We start from the raw sequence: 19,309 nt of genomic DNA, 5'->3' as shown, positions 1-19,309 counted from the left end.
ACCAGATATAACCATCATGTATACTACCACGCCACTTGTTAGCAATGTCTGCAAAATGTCCTGGCTGCTTGCATATCACCTGGATATTTAGACCTAGTGGCAAGAACGCTTTTTGACAGGTGCAGGTGGGATTCAAGGGTTGATGGGAGTTCCATTCACAAACACCTGCAATGCCAGGTATTCCTGCAATGGCACAAAAACCAATTTTAGTGTCATGCAAGGTTTCCCCTCCTGCTAGATAGTATATGTACACTCAAAAAACTGATTTTTGGCTCCATTCAATATTGCATGTTTAAAATATCCATCCATCCATCCATTTTCCAAACCGCTTATCCTACTGGGTCGCGGGGGGTCCGGAGCCTATCCCGGAAGCAATGGGCACGAGGCAGGGAACAACCCAGGATGGGGGGGGCAGCCCATCTGTTTAAATTATATTTAATTAAATTAATTATTTTAATTTAATTAGTAAACGAAATACAGTAATATCGTTTAATTTGAAATAGTTTCCAGTGCTATTTGAATAATCAAATTCAGCTTCGTTAAAATCAACTTGAAAGTGGAAAAAAAACCTGAGAATGAACGTTAGGACTGCGCACGTGCAACTCTATTGGCGCCATTTCTGCACCAAGGACTGTTCTAGCTGATGTTTCCAGAGTATTTGGTGACTGCTGATAACGTCGTTGTTTGAGTTTGTGAGTACTTTTTGTATTTTACTGTTTATTAGAATATTTTATTGTCTTTAGAAAGAGAAGATGAAAATGTGTTTATCCCACCGGCCAATGATTGTTACTAGCGCTAAATGTTGAACGTGACCGCCATCTTTTATGAAGAGACCTTTCTTCATGCCTTTTTGGTAATATTATGTTGTAGATGGAAAAACGCCACGGATGCCTTTGGTACGGTGTTTTAACAGTGGTTGAAATCATTGGTTGTCATTATTTACTGTCATTTAACTCCGTATACCCGGGTGTTCCAGCAAGAGGAGGACGTTCAGTGTCTTGGCCATTTTAGGACCCTTTTGGCGGGCTCAAGCTAGGCATACTGGCCTTGTTCTTTGTTGCTCGAATACTGTTGATCCCACTCCGCTTTCTCCAAAACGTGATCGTTAATTTGCTGCGATGTAAAACAAAAAAAGTCATTTTGAGTTCAGACGAGTGAACTGACTTATTCTAATTTATTGCGATTTTTGCGCGTTTTTCTTCTTATCGCCTCTCGCTGAAGCACCGTACACTTGCTAGCGTTCGAGTTACACGCTCGCGTCCGCCTCTATCAAGTGAGCCAAGAAGAACCGATCCCGCGCGCAGTGAACGTTACAGTATATGCAGGCGAACCGAACGGTGGGGTTTGTGCTCGATCTTGGTGCGAACAGCCTAGTCCGAGTACATCCTTAATTACTTAATGTATAATGTAAGCAGCAGGTTTCCCCAATAAGTTTTGGGTAACATTACAATAGATTAATATAGTCAACTGTTTGAGCTGAATAATATTAACATTCACGTCCTACAGGAGAACTGATACAAGAAAGCCCACTGATTAAAGACTTCAAAATGAGTAGTCTGCACTTTTAAAAATTCATGAGGTAAGAAAAAGTATCTGTTTTATTCACTGGGGTTTCCCTCATTTCTTAGTGTATGCGTGTTACAGATCAATGCTGAATTTCAGCTCATTACCACAATTCCGCTTGAAACTAACTTCATGGTACAGTTGCATAGGCATGTACCACAGCTGACGTCTGTGTTCCAAAAGAAGGGAGGTGTGTTAGAGCAGAAATTAGCTCAGTTTCTGGATGTCTTTACGCAGGTAAATATTTATAGGTAATGATGACAAATGTAAACAGCCACTTTATTACATAAGCCTGCAGTAGTTCTCCATGTCAGCCTAGCTTTATTCAGAAAGAGTACTATTCATGCAAACTGCCTGGTTCTCTGGTTCAGTGAAATCCTACACCATTACCATACTGGTTATTATTTGTTGATTGTGTCTACCAAGGCTGAATACATATTTATCCATTTTCCAAACCGCTTATCCTACTGGGTCGCGGGGGGTCCGGAGCCTATCCCGGAAGCAACGGGCACGAGGCAGGGAACAACCCAGGATGGGGGGCCAGCCCATCGCAGGGCACACTCACACACCATTCACTCACGCATGCACTCCTATGGGCAATTTAGCAACTCCAATTAGCCTCAGCATGTTTTTGGACTGTGGGGGGAAACCGGAGTACCTGGAGGAAACCCCACGATGACATGGGGGGAACATGCAAACTCCGCACACATGAGACCCAGGCGGAGACTCGAATCCGGGTCCCAGAGGTGTGAGGCAACAGTGCTAACCACTGCACCACCATGCCACCCCCTACATATTTATTTATTTATTTTTATTATAATTTGTTTTGGGGGAGGGGGAGTATTACCTAATGTAATTTCTGGTGTGTGTATGTATGCCATTACTATCTGTAATGATTAATTATCATAGGCTACCAGTGTTGACATTAACAGAACAACAATCCACAAGGCACGCTGCGTTTACCTGGGTGACGATCAACATCTCATCGGGGAGTGTATAGTAAGGAAACTAAAATAGTGTAATACTAAAATATTAGTTCAAATGGCAGTCTCTAATGACAAAAACAGAATTTAGCAATCAAACCAAACTAGTTAGCCTAACCCAGCAGGTTTTAAGACAGTACCTTGAGGCAAAAATTAAAGTTGTTTTGTGTATTTCTATTAAAATATACAGAATTGCCAGGGAGAAGATGTCCTGACAGAACTGCAGAAGACCTCCATGGGTGCGTATCTCAGTAACAGGGAGGAAGAAGTGACCAGAACTTCTACAGATATTGGAATATTTATTGAAGGAATAATCGTTCTGGAGGGCATTGGCTCTGTATCCAGGGCTTGTGCTTTGATGCTGGGAGTCATCTATGCACCCAAAACACCTACAACACTACTTTCAGTTTATTCAAAAGGTCCTCCTGCAATTGACAGGCGTCCACCCAAAGTCCTTGGGTTAAAGAACAAAATTACGTGACGGTAGGTTTGCTAAATAGTGGATTTTGATGGCGTGTGTTTTCTTAACTCAATAGTGGTGAAAGTATGGCGTTGATGCCACATTCCTGCATTGAAAACTGTAAATGTAAAGTGTTACAGTACTCTTAAGCTCTGTTTTTATAATCTTTTGTTAATGTAGGATGGAAACAGCTGTGTAATACCAGTCATTGTGCAGTGAGTTGCTTATTTTGCACTAATAAAGTAATTTTTATGTTCTGTATTTTGCCTGTTTACTGAAATTGCATTAATATCTTATGTTAATTCAGATAAACTCAACATATTAAAAATACATTTACGTCCGATGTATAATTTAATAATAACCCAAAATACATATAGCATTTAAGCAGACTGAACATGGATGTTGTTGAAGTGAAGTAAACTCACATTTATTTACTTTATGTAACATATTTTTTTAGTATAGAATACTTACATTTTTAACTTAAGTGAACTTAATATTTATATCTGTTCTTAGATGCTCAGCCTGCTGCTCTTTACCCTGCTGACACATGACTGCACACCGACCTACAGCTCCAACCACCTTGTGAAATTTGCAGACGACACAACGCTGGTGGGGCTCATCACCCAGGGCGAAGAGACCCACTACAGGAAAGAGGTTGAGCTCCTGACCACGTGGTGCAGAGACAACAACCTCCTGCTAAATGTTAGCAAGACCAAGGAGGTTATTGTCAACTTCCAGAGAGGCCACACCTGTTACCACCCATTGACCATCGACGGCGCCGCTGTCGAGAGGGTGAGCAGCACCAAGTTCCTGGGGGTGCACATCAGTGAGGACCTCTCCTGGACTACCAACACTGCATCACTGGCCAAGAAAGCACAACAGCGCCTCTACTTCCTGCGCAAACTCAAGCGGGCAAGTGCTCCACCACCCATCCTGACCACATTCTACAGAGGAACCATTGAAAGCATCCTTTCCAGCTGCATCACTGTGTGGGGTGGTAGCTGCACTGCATACAACAGGAAAGCTCTACAACGCATTGTGAGAACAGCTGAGAGGATAGTTGGTGGACCACACCCCTCCCTGCAAGACATCTACACCACCCGCCTCACCCGCAAAGCCATCACAATTGTCAACGATGCAACCCACCCCGCACACTGTCTCTTCAGCCTCCTGCCCTCTGGAAAGAGATACAGAAGTCTCCGCTCCCGCACTACCAGGCTCACCAACAGCTTCATCCACCAGGCGGTGAGACTGCTGAACTCTCTCCCCTCCCGGCTCCCAGCCAGCAGAATCACCAGACTGGCAGGAGTATAGGAAGACAGACTGGACTGTACCCCCCACCCACGCACACTCCCCAACAAGGAAACAAACACTCTGAACTAAGAACTAAAAAACAACACTCTTGACTGAAAATAACTACCTCTGCATTGCAAATTGCACACACCTGCTGCTATATATTTATATTGTATTATATTTATACCAGTATTTATATTACTGCTACTGCTGCTACAATCTTGTGCTGCACTAAAACAAAAAACCCTTACCAACCACAACCTGGGACTATCTCAAGTAGACTAGTATACTACTGTGCACACTGCTGGAACACTTTACTATATGTTATGTTTTTGTCTTGTTATATCCTGTATGTTACCTAAGTATAATGCCTTAAGCCTACTTGCACTTTTTAAAAAAAAAAATTTTAATATTACCTTATTGTTTAGAACGGTTTTTGTGTGCATCTGCACTTATTGTTGTCAATGTCTACGCATGGGACAGTGTGAAACGTAATTTCGCTTCCTTTGTATGTCAAGTACATTTGAAGGAATTGACAAATAAAACTGACTTTGACTTTGACTTTGAGGTCTGCAGGAATCCACCAGGGGGCGTAGAAGCAGAGAGCTGTCAGAAGCTGCATGGTGCACTGAGGGCAAAATTCTGGTGCATTCCTCTTTTCAATTTATCCTGTAAAGGAGGCTCATTATTTCACCCCAGGCCAGCCCATATTTCTCTGAATTGTTCATTACTTAGATAGCCCATGGGGTTCATGGCAAAATAGCATTTAGACAAGCAACTTGACTTCCTTCAGCTGACTTGCACAATTCTCTGTCATTGCTTGTGATGAGGGTTGATTCACCTTCCCAATTTAAAACATGTGACTGAACACATAGCAAGTTTGATTGCTTCACTTATGATGTAGCGTACAAGGGAGTTCAGAACGTATGAATTGTGCCCCATTCCATTCATCACGTGGATTTTGTATTGACATGGCCACGTCCTGTAAGATGCTGAACTGGAATGAGAGTAAGAAGAAATTAATTTGAATTCAATGCAATCATGCAATATATGAATGTCATTTAATCTAGCAAAACAAATTACGTAACATTTACTTCCAAGATTGGTAGAGGTATATTATTGACCTAAAATATGTACTAATGATTGAACTTTATATTTGCATGATTGTAAGATAATTGTGTAGCTGTATGTAGCTGTTTTATCTTGTTCTTACAATATGCATTTGGTTTATATCAGCCCTCTAAGTCCCTTTCCATGTGCATATATTTATTGTTTTCGCATATTAAACTGTTGATGTATGTTACCATTTGTGAGGAGTCTTTTCTTATGAGTTGTCATAAGGGTTGTCAGATGGACAGGGTTGTGATAGGCTTACTTGTATGACTGTATGAAGTGCTCTTTCACCATAATACACACAATGACAGTTAAATTATTTACTCTATAGGTAACTCTTCAAGTGTGATATTTATTATGAATAATAGTGACATACACAGACTTATGGAAGGGTGGTGTGGCCGACGGGTACTAATTGCCTCTGTAAATGTTTGTGATCGTGTGGGGGCCGGTAGGGGCGGCATGGTGGGATTCAGTATATGCTCTCTTTGGAGTAACTCATATTGAAATATTTATCTGTATTGTTAAACCTGCACTTCTGTTATGCGTATGAATTTATGTGAAATTAAGTCCATTTTAATTCTTCATTATATTTAAATTCGATTCAATTCTGCACCCTGTTTTCAGTCCATTTTATGAATTGAATTAACTTTTTAGGGTCATTCTCAAGTAAGGTCTGAATGGTACACATCCCCTTAAATTGCATACCGATGTTACAACAACGAGCCCCATTTGCAATATTTTATAGTTGACAGTATAGATTTATATTGTAATATTGACCTCTTATATCATCAGCTTTATTTCGTTGTCCAAAAATTACGGTCAATGTGCTTTTGTCATTTATTTTGATCTCCGTCTTTTTTTACAGGGCCGCAGGAAAACACTCGCTAATTAATGATCGATCTTAAGTGCTAGATAACGAGCTACATAGCGTTAGGAAGCCTTCGGGAAACCCACCCCAGTTCATGATGAATGTGACTGAAATTGTTGGGTAAGTTTCACTTTTACAGTGAACTTAACAAAAAAAAAAAAAAAACAGAAATTTTCCAGAGGTTGTTTCTCATTTAGCACCGACATAGACAAGGCACGGCCCGGCGATGTTTACGTGTTTCCCCAGTGTACAGAGAATTTTCACATTGCATAATAATTCAACCCGCTGTCAGCTCGTTACTGGAAAAGATATGGCAAAAACACCGCCAGCGTTTCACTCCCAAAAACACAGTACAAAATGCCATTATTCTACTTGTATTTCGATTTCGCAAACTGCAGTTCTGCTTCTCACAAAAACGAAAGACAGATGCGCAGTTGAAGACGCTTGTGTCTTGTAAGGTACCCAGTTTAAATCCAGTCTGAATAGCAAAGAAAAATATGAAAAAAGTCAAGGTGCGTTTGTTCCAGCAATTTATCATCAATATGCAAAAGTTAATGTATTGTTAAAACGCAAAACATGAATTTCTGGAACGTAACCTTAGAGAAATTGGTCAAGATGGGAACAAACAATGTAAAACAACTATCTGAATAGAGCCTGAGCGAGAACGCAACCAACACACAAGCAAACCAACTAGAGGGACCTGCAGCCCCTAGATTAAACAGAATGAGCTTGAAGGGGGGCGCGCAACGAGCGCCACCTGCTGGCTGTTCGCACTATAAAATGCTGTATGTGTTGTACATGTGTATCTCAGCATGCAATTCGACGGTCTTTGTATATAATGAACACAGTGTAGACTTAATGAGTGAGATCGTCAGCTGACCATCGGTTCAGGACTTAAAAACAACAAAAAAAGAACAATTATAATGAATTTGTCATAAATTGCCGTACCGGGCAGAGAACTACTTTGGATCTTATCCTGCTTCTAATTGGACAGCGGAATAATCAGAAATGCCACTTTTAATTGCTTTTACTGTGGTTTTGCTAGGTTTTACTACTTTTACTCTATTTTACTGTTTTTACCAGTTTCACCTGAAAAGAATTTTATTTACATTCTTAAAAATTGCTAAAGAAAAGCAAGGTTTTCTAATTAACAAGCACCATGATGCTATCTCTGACTGCCAAGAATGTCTGAAACATTCCGAGAGAGTTTTTGAACCGGACAGCAAGATTTCCACATTCTGCCATATCAGGGACACCAAACCACTTCTGGACACTTTTCACTAGTGGCAAAAATCTCCTGGCCATGCAGGTGGCTGACTCAGCTGCTACCGTCCCATGGAATGGACTGAGCACATGTACGGGGTGTTGGCTGTGTTGCACTGAGATACGCTGGGTGCTAATTAAGTTGTAGCTAATCTCAGCATCCACCCCTGGAGTGACCAAGCTGGAGGTTTGGATGGTCATTGAGGGAGATAAAAACAAGGAGCAGCTATGTAGTCTACCTGACTCACAAACCACTTGAGCTCAGTAACCAGGTACCAAATTCGTGAGCCCTCACCACTCCTTCAGTTTCCACACACTCAAATTTCATGGCCCCACCAGACCAAACATGGAGCTATGTCACAGCATCACCAGTGCCATCAGGATCCTAACAGCCCCCAGCTTTGCAGTGCAGTTTGGCTGCTCTACAAGTCAGCCAGACCACCATCTCATGGATACAAACACACAGAGAACCCTGCTCACTGGGGACTCAATAATCAGGGATGTGAGTAACAAATCTTTAAAAAAATTCTGATTCCCAGGTGCCCCAGTGAAGTAGTGGCTAGAGTCCCCTGTAAGGTAGGAGTTAGAGTCGGCTGTGAGATAGTGGCTAGAGTCCCCTGTGAGGTAGGAGTTAGAGTCGGCTAGTACTTTGTAAACCTTGTGGTTAAAAGAGTAGTACATCAATTGATTGATTCATTGATTGATTGATTGAAAAATATGCAATTAAATCTTATGTTATTTTAAATATTTAAAGTGTTTTAAAAAGTTTATTCACAATATAGTCATAAATATACTTAACACAATGTCTGAGTTATAATAGATCATTAGCCCCCATCTTACACATATCACTGCAGGGGGATATAACAGTGCGATCTTACAATGTAATATATGGCTTCATAGCAACATTAGGTGGTGTCCAATCCTTTCTCTGCTGATACTGGAATCCCTGAATATTTCCAGGTCTCAGATGATCAGGAGGAACCATCCTGCCACGATGACAGCAGTTAGATGACAAAGAATGATGGTTCACCTATAGAGTGGGAAGGCATATGGGCATGTGTGAAGGCATTTAAGGGTTATTGATAATGTTTTGTTGATGAAACGATTTTGCTTTACTAGCCAAAATGTTGCTGAGTGAAACATCTGCATTAGCATGCAGTTCCCGGTCTTGCCAAATGGAGCAGCAGCAGAGAAAGTAAAGAACATCACAGAAAGGCCGACAGAATACGAGGTTAAGGTCAAATTTGCCCTAAGCTGTCATAGATGACATCAGGAGCCACCAGGCCGAGGCTTGGTGGAGCAGCGCGTTTCATCACACGGCTGTACAGATGTGTAGGACTGTCCTCCTCAGCGTCCCTGCGTTCCCTGGCCACTGCACACCCCTCCAGCACCAAAGCTCCAGTTTGCTGGACCAAGTTCCTATCCACGTCTGAGTACACAGGTTCGGGCTGATTGCCGTGGCGGCAGGACACCGCAGTGGGCCGCAGAAGGTCAGCAGGGTCAGCATAAGGGCTCATCTGCTCCATCAAGGCCGAGCTCCTGGGTGTGGGGGGCAGGGGGGAGTGGGCTCGAGGGTGTCTCAGCACGCCCCCTTCCCCCTCACGTTGCCCTTCCAGAAGCTCGTCTCCATGGCATGCAGAGCTGCGGACTTGCTGACGGATCCTCTCCTCCATCAGGGCAAAGATAGCTGGACTCTGTCGTGTCTCGAAGCTGAAGCTACCAGGCCCAGAGGCACAGCGGCGCCCCGCTTCTATCGTAAAGGACTCCTGGGGGCAGAACCGCAACCAGACATACCTGTCACTTTGATGTCGGTCGGCTCAAACATACCACTCCAGTGATTATCATCATGATACTCAGGGCTGGTTTTAGCTCCACAGTGTGCCATGTGTATCTGTCCCTAAATGGACTTTCTATTACCTCACATTAAATCCACCCCCATTCGTGCTGACCTTGTCATTGCCGTAGCGACGGAGCAGCCTGTAAGGCCAGCATAGCAGCGTCTCCTTGGTCTCTGGCTCCAGCAAGACCAGTCCATCCCTGGTGACCCTCAGCCAGTACACCCCTCGCAGGCCACAACGGTCAGCTGCCTCGGAGGCTCGCACACTCACGCAGAACTCATGCACTGCAGGAGAGGCCAGGAAGCACAGGCTCAACAATAGAACCTGACCATGTCCTGGGATAGCAGGCTCATGACTAGAACCTGACCATGCCCAGTGGCAGCAGGCTCATGACTTGAACCTGACCATGTCCTGGGATAGCAGGCTCATGACTAGAACCTGACCATGTCCTGGGATAGCAGGCTCGTGACTAGAACCTGACCATGCCCAGTGGCAGCAGGCGCATGACTAGAACCTGACCATGTCCTGGGATAGCAGGCTCATGACTAGAACCTGACCATGCCCAGTGGCAGCAGGCTCATGACTAGAACCTGACCATGTCCTGGGATAGCAGGCTCATGACTAGAACCTGACCATGTCCTGGGATAGCAGGGCAGCTCATAGGTCTGCCTTTAACAATCAGACATTCAGCAATATCACAGGTTCTGCAAAGGTCTAACATAACTTGACAAACCAAACTCTTACCTTCCTCCAGGGAGTCATATATCGTGTTTTCTGCCATTTGTATGGGCTGCTGTACGCTGAAGTCTCGCCTACTATCAGCCTACAACACAGCAAAGAGGAGTGTTGTCAGTTTTTATTGTGATCCTGAGCCCAGGCAGGCTGGTCCCTAACTGCAGGGCCTTTTGGAGGCACATCTGTGATGTCATAAGATGGAAAACCAGTGTCTTTAGTTCCTCAGATGTATGAGCATGCCCCAGACATCTCCAGCAACCCTGACCAACATTCTCAGGTGCTCAGCTTGGGACCACAGCCCACAGAGGGCAACGAAGACCAATACCAGCTTCCCGGGACACTTCTGCCTTCACTTCAGGACGTTTATGCTGCTTTGTCATCCAGGGCCCCAGGGCCCCAGGTCCCCGGCACAGTCACTGTCCTCCCTCCTCCCTCCTGGCAGACGGTCTAATTTCTCCCACCATCAGCTATTAATAATGTGAATAATGTTAAAGTATGGGGGCAGCATGGTGGTGCAGTGGTTAGCACTGTTGCCTCACACCTCTGGGACCCGGGTTCAAGTCTCCGGATGTTAAAGTACTGTACATTAAACTGCTGTCTGTGTTACTGTTTCTGTTGTCTGTCGCTGCAGGACGAGCAAGCAGCCAGCCCCATCACTTGGACTGGAAATGCAACACTGAGGCTGTTTACAGGAATGAAAACATTGGACTCTATTTCTTGAGGAAGCTTAGGTGCTTCAACGTGTGCAACAATTCTACACACACACACACACTGAAAAATCACCTGAAAGGCAATTAGACGCAGTTTCTCCACCCAGTCTGTGCTAGTCAGCTGCTCGCTGGCAAAGGTGTAGCTCTTTTCCGTGGTCTCCACCACGAAGGCAGTCATGCCGTCCCCTGGACAGGGTTCTCCGGGTGCTTCCCGCACACTAACGCAGTCGGATAGGCGCAGCACTTTCTTGCCGGGCTTCCGGGAGACGGGCCCGTACTCGGTCCCGGCGCAGCGCAGGAACTCGAGTCGAGCCACGCCATGCTGGCTGGCCCCGTACAGCACTAACCACACCTTCCTCCACTTCAGCTTCTGAGGGGCAGGCAGAGATGCATTAAGACTTAACTGGCATATGGTATATGATATGGTAGCACACACTGTATGGTATATAAGTGCACTGAAATCAGCCGCCGGGCAAGGGCCAATCAAACTTTTTAAAAATGGAGTTCTCAGAGAGGGAGTAATTGAAAAAATAACCAAAATTACCAAATCATAATTAACTTAATTTCTAAATTTCCTTTCCATCCATACCGTGTTAAATAAAACTTCCAATTTGTACCTTTGAGGGTACAGTTACAGGGGCTGTATTCTCTCAAGAGAATGCCGGTTGTCCCCAAGCTAAATGTACCTTTTAATCTAAAGTACAGAAGTGGACTCTGAGGAACATTTTTGCACCATTGGTGGTACATTAACGTTGTTTTAACCTTAAACCTTAGACTTGTGTTTCAGCGAAAGTGGGGGTGCTGTTCCCCCCTTGCTCAGCCCATGCCGCCGGGGAGCGGGCTGTTAGTGCACAGCCCCGGCGAACCGCCGCCCTGCCGGATGATCAGGCGTGTTGCAGGAATGCGGGTGCCGAAAGGGAGCTTGTTCAAACCCGTCCCGCATACCAGCCTGACGCAGCGCTCATGTCCTACTGCATGCGGAAGTATTAAAGCTGAATGGCTTTTAATAGTATATAAAGCAGATATACTTTTAATTCTGTATTGCGTACGGATAAGGTGTGAGAAAGATAATATCCGTAGACCCTTCATCATTTCTATGTGAATGCATGAGCATTATAAAATATTCGCTTGATTTATTACAGAAACAATTTTCTATTTTCAGTAACTAAAATTGTTTAGCCGAAAAAAAAATACAATGCATTCTTCATTCAGGTGGTCTTTTAGTACTAATATGTCATGAAATCTTTGTCCTGATACCGTGAATCCAAGAGCCCTGTACTAAAACAGGATAGACATAGGCTAAAGAAAGTATAGATAACTGTTTACGTTTTTATGGATATTCGTGGTGGTTTGTAAACTACCATTTGTACGGTATAATCATTTTTAATGTCTTGATTATAACTTAGGAAAAGTTATGTAAGCCTGAAATGTCGACTTCAGTTAAACGTTGCACAACATCACTGTAAAATGAAAATTTCGTTATCTAGAGAAAAAATTATTTCTTACCTTTCCAAACTTGTGATGTTGCATGAAGAGTTTACCCTCTTTGACGTTTAAGTCCATCTCTTGGTTTTCCCGAACGAGATCAGTCTAAGGTAGGTTGATAGGAAACCTTGCTTTCTAGCAGACGAAGTGTACCTCACTGCAGGAATACCTGGAACCTGTTCTCCAATGTCAAAACACGCAAAAACACAAACCTCATAACATCTGCGACACGACTCGGGAAGATAGTGAAACTCTGTTTCAGAAGGATTTATGCTTGACCAGTCGTGCAAGACAATAAACGGACGTGTTATCTCAAGATTCTCCTTTACTTTCATTTACTGTTTTGTCTCAGATATTCGTCATCCTACACGCTGTACGGATTCATCATTCAGGCGTAGGTGATTGTAATGATTTACTGTGAGTTAAATTTTGTAGTTAAACTTTGTAGTTATTATGTGTTTAGTAATACTTTATTTTCCACTTCTATATAGTGTTCAAGGTACATTGCTGTATTTAGTATGGCATCAAGTACAAGACATTTGGATGATTCTGTGAATTTTCCCAGAAAGCAAATTTTCAAAAAGTGATGAAGCTTGCTTCTCTTCGCAATTATTTACATTTCAGCGTTTTTTTCCTTGAGTCATGTCACCAAGTACTATGCTGCATGCTATTTATGTAATGGGACGAGTTAGTGAACAGTATTTCTGCCCTTCGCAAAAACACACAAACAGCAAAAAAGATCACACGACACACATATACATCATTATTCAACCGCCCAGAACAACTGGGTATTGATTACCTCCTATTTCTCTTTAGCTTTATTATTTTCACTGTAACATCGCCGTTACCCAATCAGGTTCCGAGACCAAACCACTGCCTTCACAGCGAAGAAAAAAAAAAACCATCAGGCCACGCCCACATTTCCCCTGTGAGCCAATAAGAACGCGTATTCATTCTCCGGACTGGAAGGTTCTTCCACGAAGTGCATTGTGGGAGGGGAAGCCACAGTGTTACAACTATGATGGTGAGTAGGTTGATAGTTTCGTTGTTATGTGGTTTGTAAGCATAGGAATTTATTTTTGGTCTCCTTTCGTTATGGTATTATAATAATTCTGTAGTAGTGTCTGCTCCTTGAAGCATGTCATGAGTACGGATGTGCATGCAGAGTTCCCGTATCTCACTTTACGCTCTCGGTAACTATTAAGAAGGGGCTGAGCAGCTTTCCTTATGAGTCTCCAGTTTTTATGTGATGAGGTCCTGATTTGAGGACCTCTTGATTAACGTTGCCCAGAGCTTGTGCTTGGCCCCATATTAGACTGTAAAAGTTAATCTGCACGCACGGTTGCAAATTTGAAACCCGGGCGTTTATGTAAATCGTTTGTTTTTATTACACCTTATTACTGTGATTTTATAGTAGGCCTACCTGTACCTTTTTAGGTTGGATGTTGTACTATGTTTGGTCGTTGTCAGTCCCGTTCCTGGAGGATCCTCCACCGCCAGAAAGTCTTCATTCCAACCCGCACTGCTTTCAACCTGCCACATGCATTATTAGCCTATTAAGGATCTAAGCCTGATTTTACATAGGGTTGGAATGAAAAAATTCTTGCAGGGGATCCCAATAACAATAAACAATAAAATGGCTCTTGCTGCTTCGGTCACTAGAATATGCAGCCTACTTTGACCAATTCCCCTGTTATCTGTCCCCTCTGACTGTGTCCTGTCCAGCCTACACCTGTAATCCTGTTGAAGGAGGGGACTGACACCTCTCAGGGGGTACCCCAGCTGGTCAGCAACATTAATGCCTGCCAGGTGATCGCTGAGGCGGTGCGTACCACCCTTGGCCCCCGTGGTATGGACAAACTCATAGTGGACAGCAGAGGTATGATACTGGACGTACAGAAGTAGACCGTGATGGTTCACCCCATCACAAAAGGAATAATGAGGCATGCATGTTTAGGGTTGTAGCTTTTAGCTTACGTTTCTTTGTGTTTGTGGTGAAGGGGATGTAAGTGGTGGAGTACAGCTGTTTGCAGTGTTGTGGGGACCGTGCAAGTCCCGTGCAGCTATCTTTTAGCGCAGTGTTTGGTCTTCAGTCAGCCCAACTTCTGCTCTCTGTCAGCCCATAGTGATTGAGCCTCTTAACTGTCACTACTGTTCCATCCCTGCAGGCAAAGCCACCATCTCCAATGATGGGGCTACCATCCTGAAGCTCTTGGACGTAGTTCATCCTGCTGCCAAGACCTTGGTGGACATTGCGAAGTCCCAGGATGCGGAGGTGAGACACTGTAGTTGGGCATCAGTCTACGAGTATAGTATCAGAACATGCCACTGTCCTGTACACAAGTAGAAATCTAGGAGCTCCATGTGCCTCTGGCCTCTTCAGGTGGGTGACGGAACGACTTCTGTGACTCTGCTGGCTGCCGAGTTTCTGAAACAGGTCAAAGCGTACGTCGAGGAGGGCATGCACCCACAGATCATCATCCGTGCCTTCCGCACAGCAACACACCTGGTAGGGGTCGTAGGCCTGGCCTGTCATCTGCCTGTGACAGTGTTCCCATCGGTCCCTAAAGTCTCATCTAAAATGTCTTCACACGCATGCAGTGGGATCATTATATTCTTTTTTTGAAGTCTTTAAAAAGACCTCATTGAGTATGATTCTTTTAAATTGTATACCAACCCTGTTTAAAAATGGACTGCCATTTTCGTGTTTTTAAAGTTGCCATAGAATGAAAGTCTCACTGGAAATGACATGCAGTGAATCTCAGTTGTTTCCTCTCAATGGGCATTGCATATGCAGTTTCCAGACGTGCGCCTGGCGAGGAAAGGTATATACTGAAAGCCAGTGATGTAATGTTACCTATTACTAGTAAGCCAAGATGGTAAGTTCTATTCAGGGGTATGTTTCCCAAATGCTCCCATTCGTAGCTTATATAGTTGGATCCAGTCAGTTGTATTGTTCTGACTATGTAAATTGCTAACGTTGTTAGCAACTATGGTTTTACAAAACATACCCCAGGTTAGTAGCGGAGTAGTAAACAACTTTACGAATCTGTGATACTGACATCGAGAAAAATCTTCTGTGCTGCCTGTTGCCTACGTTTTGGTTAGCTAAACAAATATCTAAGTCTTACTGAAGTTTTAAAAAAAATAAAAATAATAAATTCATTGCAAACACCACATTTACAAGCGGCTCAGGAGTTGTTGATAAAAACTGCATGAGGAAGCTAGCAGTAAAACAATAAACGTTACAAAAAAAAGTACTGTAAGGAATTCATAAAAACCATTAACATGTTTGTCATTATCAAGCATTATGCACTGTACATAGTTATGTGCTATACTTTTACACAATTGGCAGCACAGTAGATTTGTTCAGACCAACATCAACACAAACGCATTGCTCTACGTCGCCACTAGGTGGTAGGAATTTTTCGGCTCCACCATAATCTTATGGGACCGCTGTCATAAATGTGGTCTGTCATTGATAAATAATAATAGGGTTTTAAATGGGCCTGTAAGACCACTTCTGGGCACTTTTATGCCAAACCAAGTTAATAAATCTTTGTAGACAACAGAGAACAATTTAAGATGGTGAAAAAAAAAGCCTTTTATGGCACCTTTTTAAAATTCCCATTTTTTTTTGGAAAGCAGTAAGAGAGACTTGTCGATCTCTGCGTCTGTAGCAAAACACATAAACAAGCTTCCATGTACTCCTACAGGCTGTGAAGAAGATCAAGGAAATATCTGTGGCAGTAAAGAAGGATGGAAAGCAGTGAGTGGGGGGTGGGGGGGGGGGGATCCTGGCATGCTTTAGTATGATATCGGTGAATGTTCCACTAATGATTAGAGTTGAAGGTTGCTCTGCGTGCTGCTTGGATGTGAATTTACTGCGTGACTCCTACACCTCCAGGGAGCTGATGGGGCTGTTGGAGAGGTGTGCTGCCACAGCCCTCAACTCTAAACTCATTGCTGGGCAGAAAGAGTTTTTCTCCAAGATGGTGGTGGATGCTGTCATGATGTTGGATGAGCTGCTGCCACTCAAAATGATTGGGTTGAAGAAGGTCCATGGGGGTGCCTTGGAGGTGAGTGCTGATTCCTGGTGCCAGGGCTGATCTGATGAGCATGTTCATGAAAGAAGTATGAGTGACCAAAGGACAAAGTGGTGCTGCTGTTTTAGAGCTATGTTGGAGTGTGTTTACTCGGTATTGCTTTTATCTTGGTGTATACATCCAGCTGCACTGTGACAGACCCGAGTGTGTGTGCCTGTCCGCAGGACTCTCAGTTGGTGGCAGGTGTGGCCTTCAAAAAGACCTTCTCCTATGCAGGCTTTGAGATGCAGCCAAAATGCTATCAGAACCCCAAAATTGCTCTGCTCAATGTGGAGCTGGAGCTGAAAGCTGAGAAGGACAATGCTGAAGTCCGTGTAAAGTCCGTGGAGGTTAGCAAGTTAGCCGAACTGTGAATATTGTCTACGTTCCCATACCATTATCTGTTGAATAAGGACTGCAGGTAATGTTTGCCTTTCCAATGCTGCTCTTCAGGACTACCAAGCCATTGTTGATGCTGAGTGGAGCATCTTGTATGACAAGCTGGAGAAGATCTATAAGTCTGGGGCCAAGGTGGTGCTGTCCAAACTCCCCATCGGGGATGTGGCCACACAGTACTTCGCGGACCGCGATCTCTTCTGTGCTGGCCGAGTGCAGGAAGAAGACCTCAAGAGGACTATGATGGTAGGAACTCCACACAAAGCCTTCTGATAACATTTTTTCCCCTTGTGTTGTAGTACAAATGTCCCTTTTGCCTGAAAATGACCACAGACAGATTGTGTGTGGATATTGCTTAAGCAGAGCAATCATGGTAGTGGGGTGACTGAGCAAACACCTGGCCTGTGTCTAATTCCTGGTTTTTGAAAGTGATTTCGACCTCTGGACAAGATAACACTTGCTGTCCTTGTAAAGCTGGTCACTGACACATCCTACATCCTGATCAAGGCTAAAACTCCACATCAGTTTCACTGTAAATATGGTTACATTTCCCACTCTAGGTCTTTGTGCTGCTATGTTCTACAGTCTTTAATTTGTCCTGTCCCTATAAGCTCATGGTCACCTGCCTCTTCAGTGGTCTGTACCCCTTTTCACACATGTGAGATGCATTATGAGACATTTGGTGCAATACATTCTCCAGGCCTGTGGGGGCTCCATCCAGACCAGTGTAGGCTCCATGACCGAGGATGTGCTGGGGGAATGTGCCCTCTTTGAGGAGGTCCAGGTTGGAGGTGAAAGGTATGTGTCTGAAGGGGATGGGAATGGTCCATACTGAAACAGCTCTGGTTTACATTGATTATCATACATAATATAATGTTACATGTATAGCAAGCGCTTTTGTCCAAAGCAACATACAAGTGATGCAAACGGCACATTGCAAACATCCATGGTGTCGGAGGCAACTAGGCATAAGTGCAGCTAGGCTGAGCTTCCAGTGAATGTCCAAGTACATGTGTAAATGGTACTGGAGCAGGAGCTACACAACACTGCCACCTACAGGTACAACTTCTTCAAGGGCTGCCCAAAAGCGAAGACGTGCACCATCATCCTGCGGGGCGGCGCGGAGCAGTTCTTGGAGGAGACGGAGCGCTCTCTGCATGACGCCATCATGATCGTGCGGCGTGCCATAAAGGTGGGGGGGTAACGGAGACCCTGTTGGTGGGGGTGCTTACCGAAGGCTGTGACCACCCTACCCTTTCCTCCCCAGAATGACTCGATTGTGGCGGGAGGTGGGGCCATAGAGATGGAGCTGTCTCGCTACCTGAGAGACTACTCCCGCAGCATCCCGGGCAAGCAGCAGCTGCTGATCGGTGCCTACGCCAAGGCCCTGGAGATCATCCCCCGCCAGCTCTGCGACAACGCTGGCTTCGACGCCACCAACATCCTCAACAAGCTGAGGGCCAAGCACGCACAGGTGTGACATGCACACATTCTTTGACTTAGTGCCAGGCCTGTTCATCTTTTTCCTAGTCACGGGCAAATGAAACTTCATGAACCATTTGCTGTATTTTTTTACCCCCAGTAGATGGTGCTCTTGGTTTGCGTTGAGGCATGCTTTCCGCCCTTTTTTTGAACAATTTAGTGGGGTGAGAAAATATAGCAAATGGTTCCAGAAGCTTTGTTTGGGCCATCACTACTGTGTCCCGTGCCAGCCTGAAAAAGTGTGCGTCAGACATGAACTGTCTCCCCCTGCAGGGTGGCATGTGGTATGGCGTGGACGTGAACAATGAGGACATTGCTGACAACTTCCAGGCGTGTGTGTGGGAGCCGTCAGTGGTGCGCATCAACGCCCTTACTGCAGCCTCTGAGGCCGCCTGCCTTATTCTGTCTGTGGATGAGACCATCAAGAACCCCCGAGCCTCTGTGGATGCTCTTCCTGCAGGGCGGGGGCGTGGTCGGGGGCGGCCTCATGCCCACTAAGGCTTGTTGACTAACAGGCTTGCCCTGCTGAATATCTGTCAGTGGATCTACCTGCTACAGGTTATAGTTCACCTCCATTCACTTCCACTCAGCAGAGGTGGTACATTTCATTGTTAGAAAAGTAAATTAAGGACTGATTCTGACATCTGATTCAGCTGCATTTAGATGCCTGCTTTCCTTTTCTTGTTAAATGTGATTGCATCAGGTCTGAGTTTGCACAACTCAGTTCTCCCTATGTCTCTATGCACTTTTTGGGTTCTGAAGCAGTCAGAACGAAACGCTGATGCTCCGTTCCGCATGAGCACAAGCTGTTACGTGTTTGTAAGAAAATGAAAATAAAAGTTTGCTGAACGCTTCTGCTATCCCGGTGTCCACGTGCCCTGCATCTCTCTCTCTTTTTTCAGTACAGAAACAGCTTGTTTTTGGACCATGTGCAGCATTTGAGACTAGGCACTGTATAACATGAAATTCAACTTCCACCTTAAAGAACATTCTTCCATATTAAAAATGTAATGCTACACTTCAATAAGACTT

The 19,309-nt window shown here is 44.3% G+C and overlaps 3 protein-coding genes across 3 annotated transcripts; 2 read left to right on the top strand and 1 right to left on the bottom strand.

The window, feature by feature from the left end:
• Positions 1-3,190: 3,190 nt before the first annotated feature.
• Positions 3,191-5,602, top strand: LOC125720665 (uncharacterized). The gene is made up of 2 exons (XM_048996390.1): positions 3,191-3,221; positions 3,520-5,602. The coding sequence occupies exon 2, from the start codon at positions 3,520-3,522 to the stop codon at positions 4,318-4,320; it is 801 nt and encodes a 266-aa protein (XP_048852347.1). The 5' UTR covers positions 3,191-3,221; the 3' UTR covers positions 4,321-5,602.
• Positions 5,603-8,293: 2,691 nt separating this feature from the next.
• On the bottom strand, positions 8,294-13,132 carry LOC125720655 (docking protein 1-like). The gene is made up of 5 exons (XM_048996371.1): positions 12,336-13,132; positions 10,903-11,199; positions 10,129-10,207; positions 9,496-9,668; positions 8,294-9,312 (listed from the first exon to the last, which is right to left on the bottom strand). Exons 1-5 carry the CDS (start codon positions 12,390-12,392, stop codon positions 8,785-8,787), a joined length of 1,134 nt encoding a protein of 377 aa, XP_048852328.1. The 5' UTR covers positions 12,393-13,132; the 3' UTR covers positions 8,294-8,784.
• An 84-nt stretch (positions 13,133-13,216) lies between these two features.
• On the top strand, positions 13,217-19,137 carry LOC125720645 (T-complex protein 1 subunit eta-like). The gene is made up of 12 exons (XM_048996331.1): positions 13,217-13,338; positions 14,040-14,193; positions 14,483-14,589; positions 14,698-14,823; positions 16,031-16,083; positions 16,222-16,393; positions 16,585-16,749; positions 16,853-17,041; positions 17,496-17,593; positions 17,855-17,987; positions 18,063-18,269; positions 18,551-19,137. The coding sequence occupies exons 1-12, from the start codon at positions 13,333-13,335 to the stop codon at positions 18,773-18,775; spliced, it is 1,635 nt and encodes a 544-aa protein (XP_048852288.1). The 5' UTR covers positions 13,217-13,332; the 3' UTR covers positions 18,776-19,137.
• The last annotated feature ends 172 nt before the right edge of the window (positions 19,138-19,309 follow it).

Source organism: Brienomyrus brachyistius, chromosome 25 (assembly GCF_023856365.1).
Source record: "Brienomyrus brachyistius isolate T26 chromosome 25, BBRACH_0.4, whole genome shotgun sequence".
In the NCBI taxonomy this organism is placed as follows: domain Eukaryota; kingdom Metazoa; phylum Chordata; class Actinopteri; order Osteoglossiformes; family Mormyridae; genus Brienomyrus; species Brienomyrus brachyistius.
This window is presented reverse-complemented; position numbering and strand designations above follow the sequence as displayed.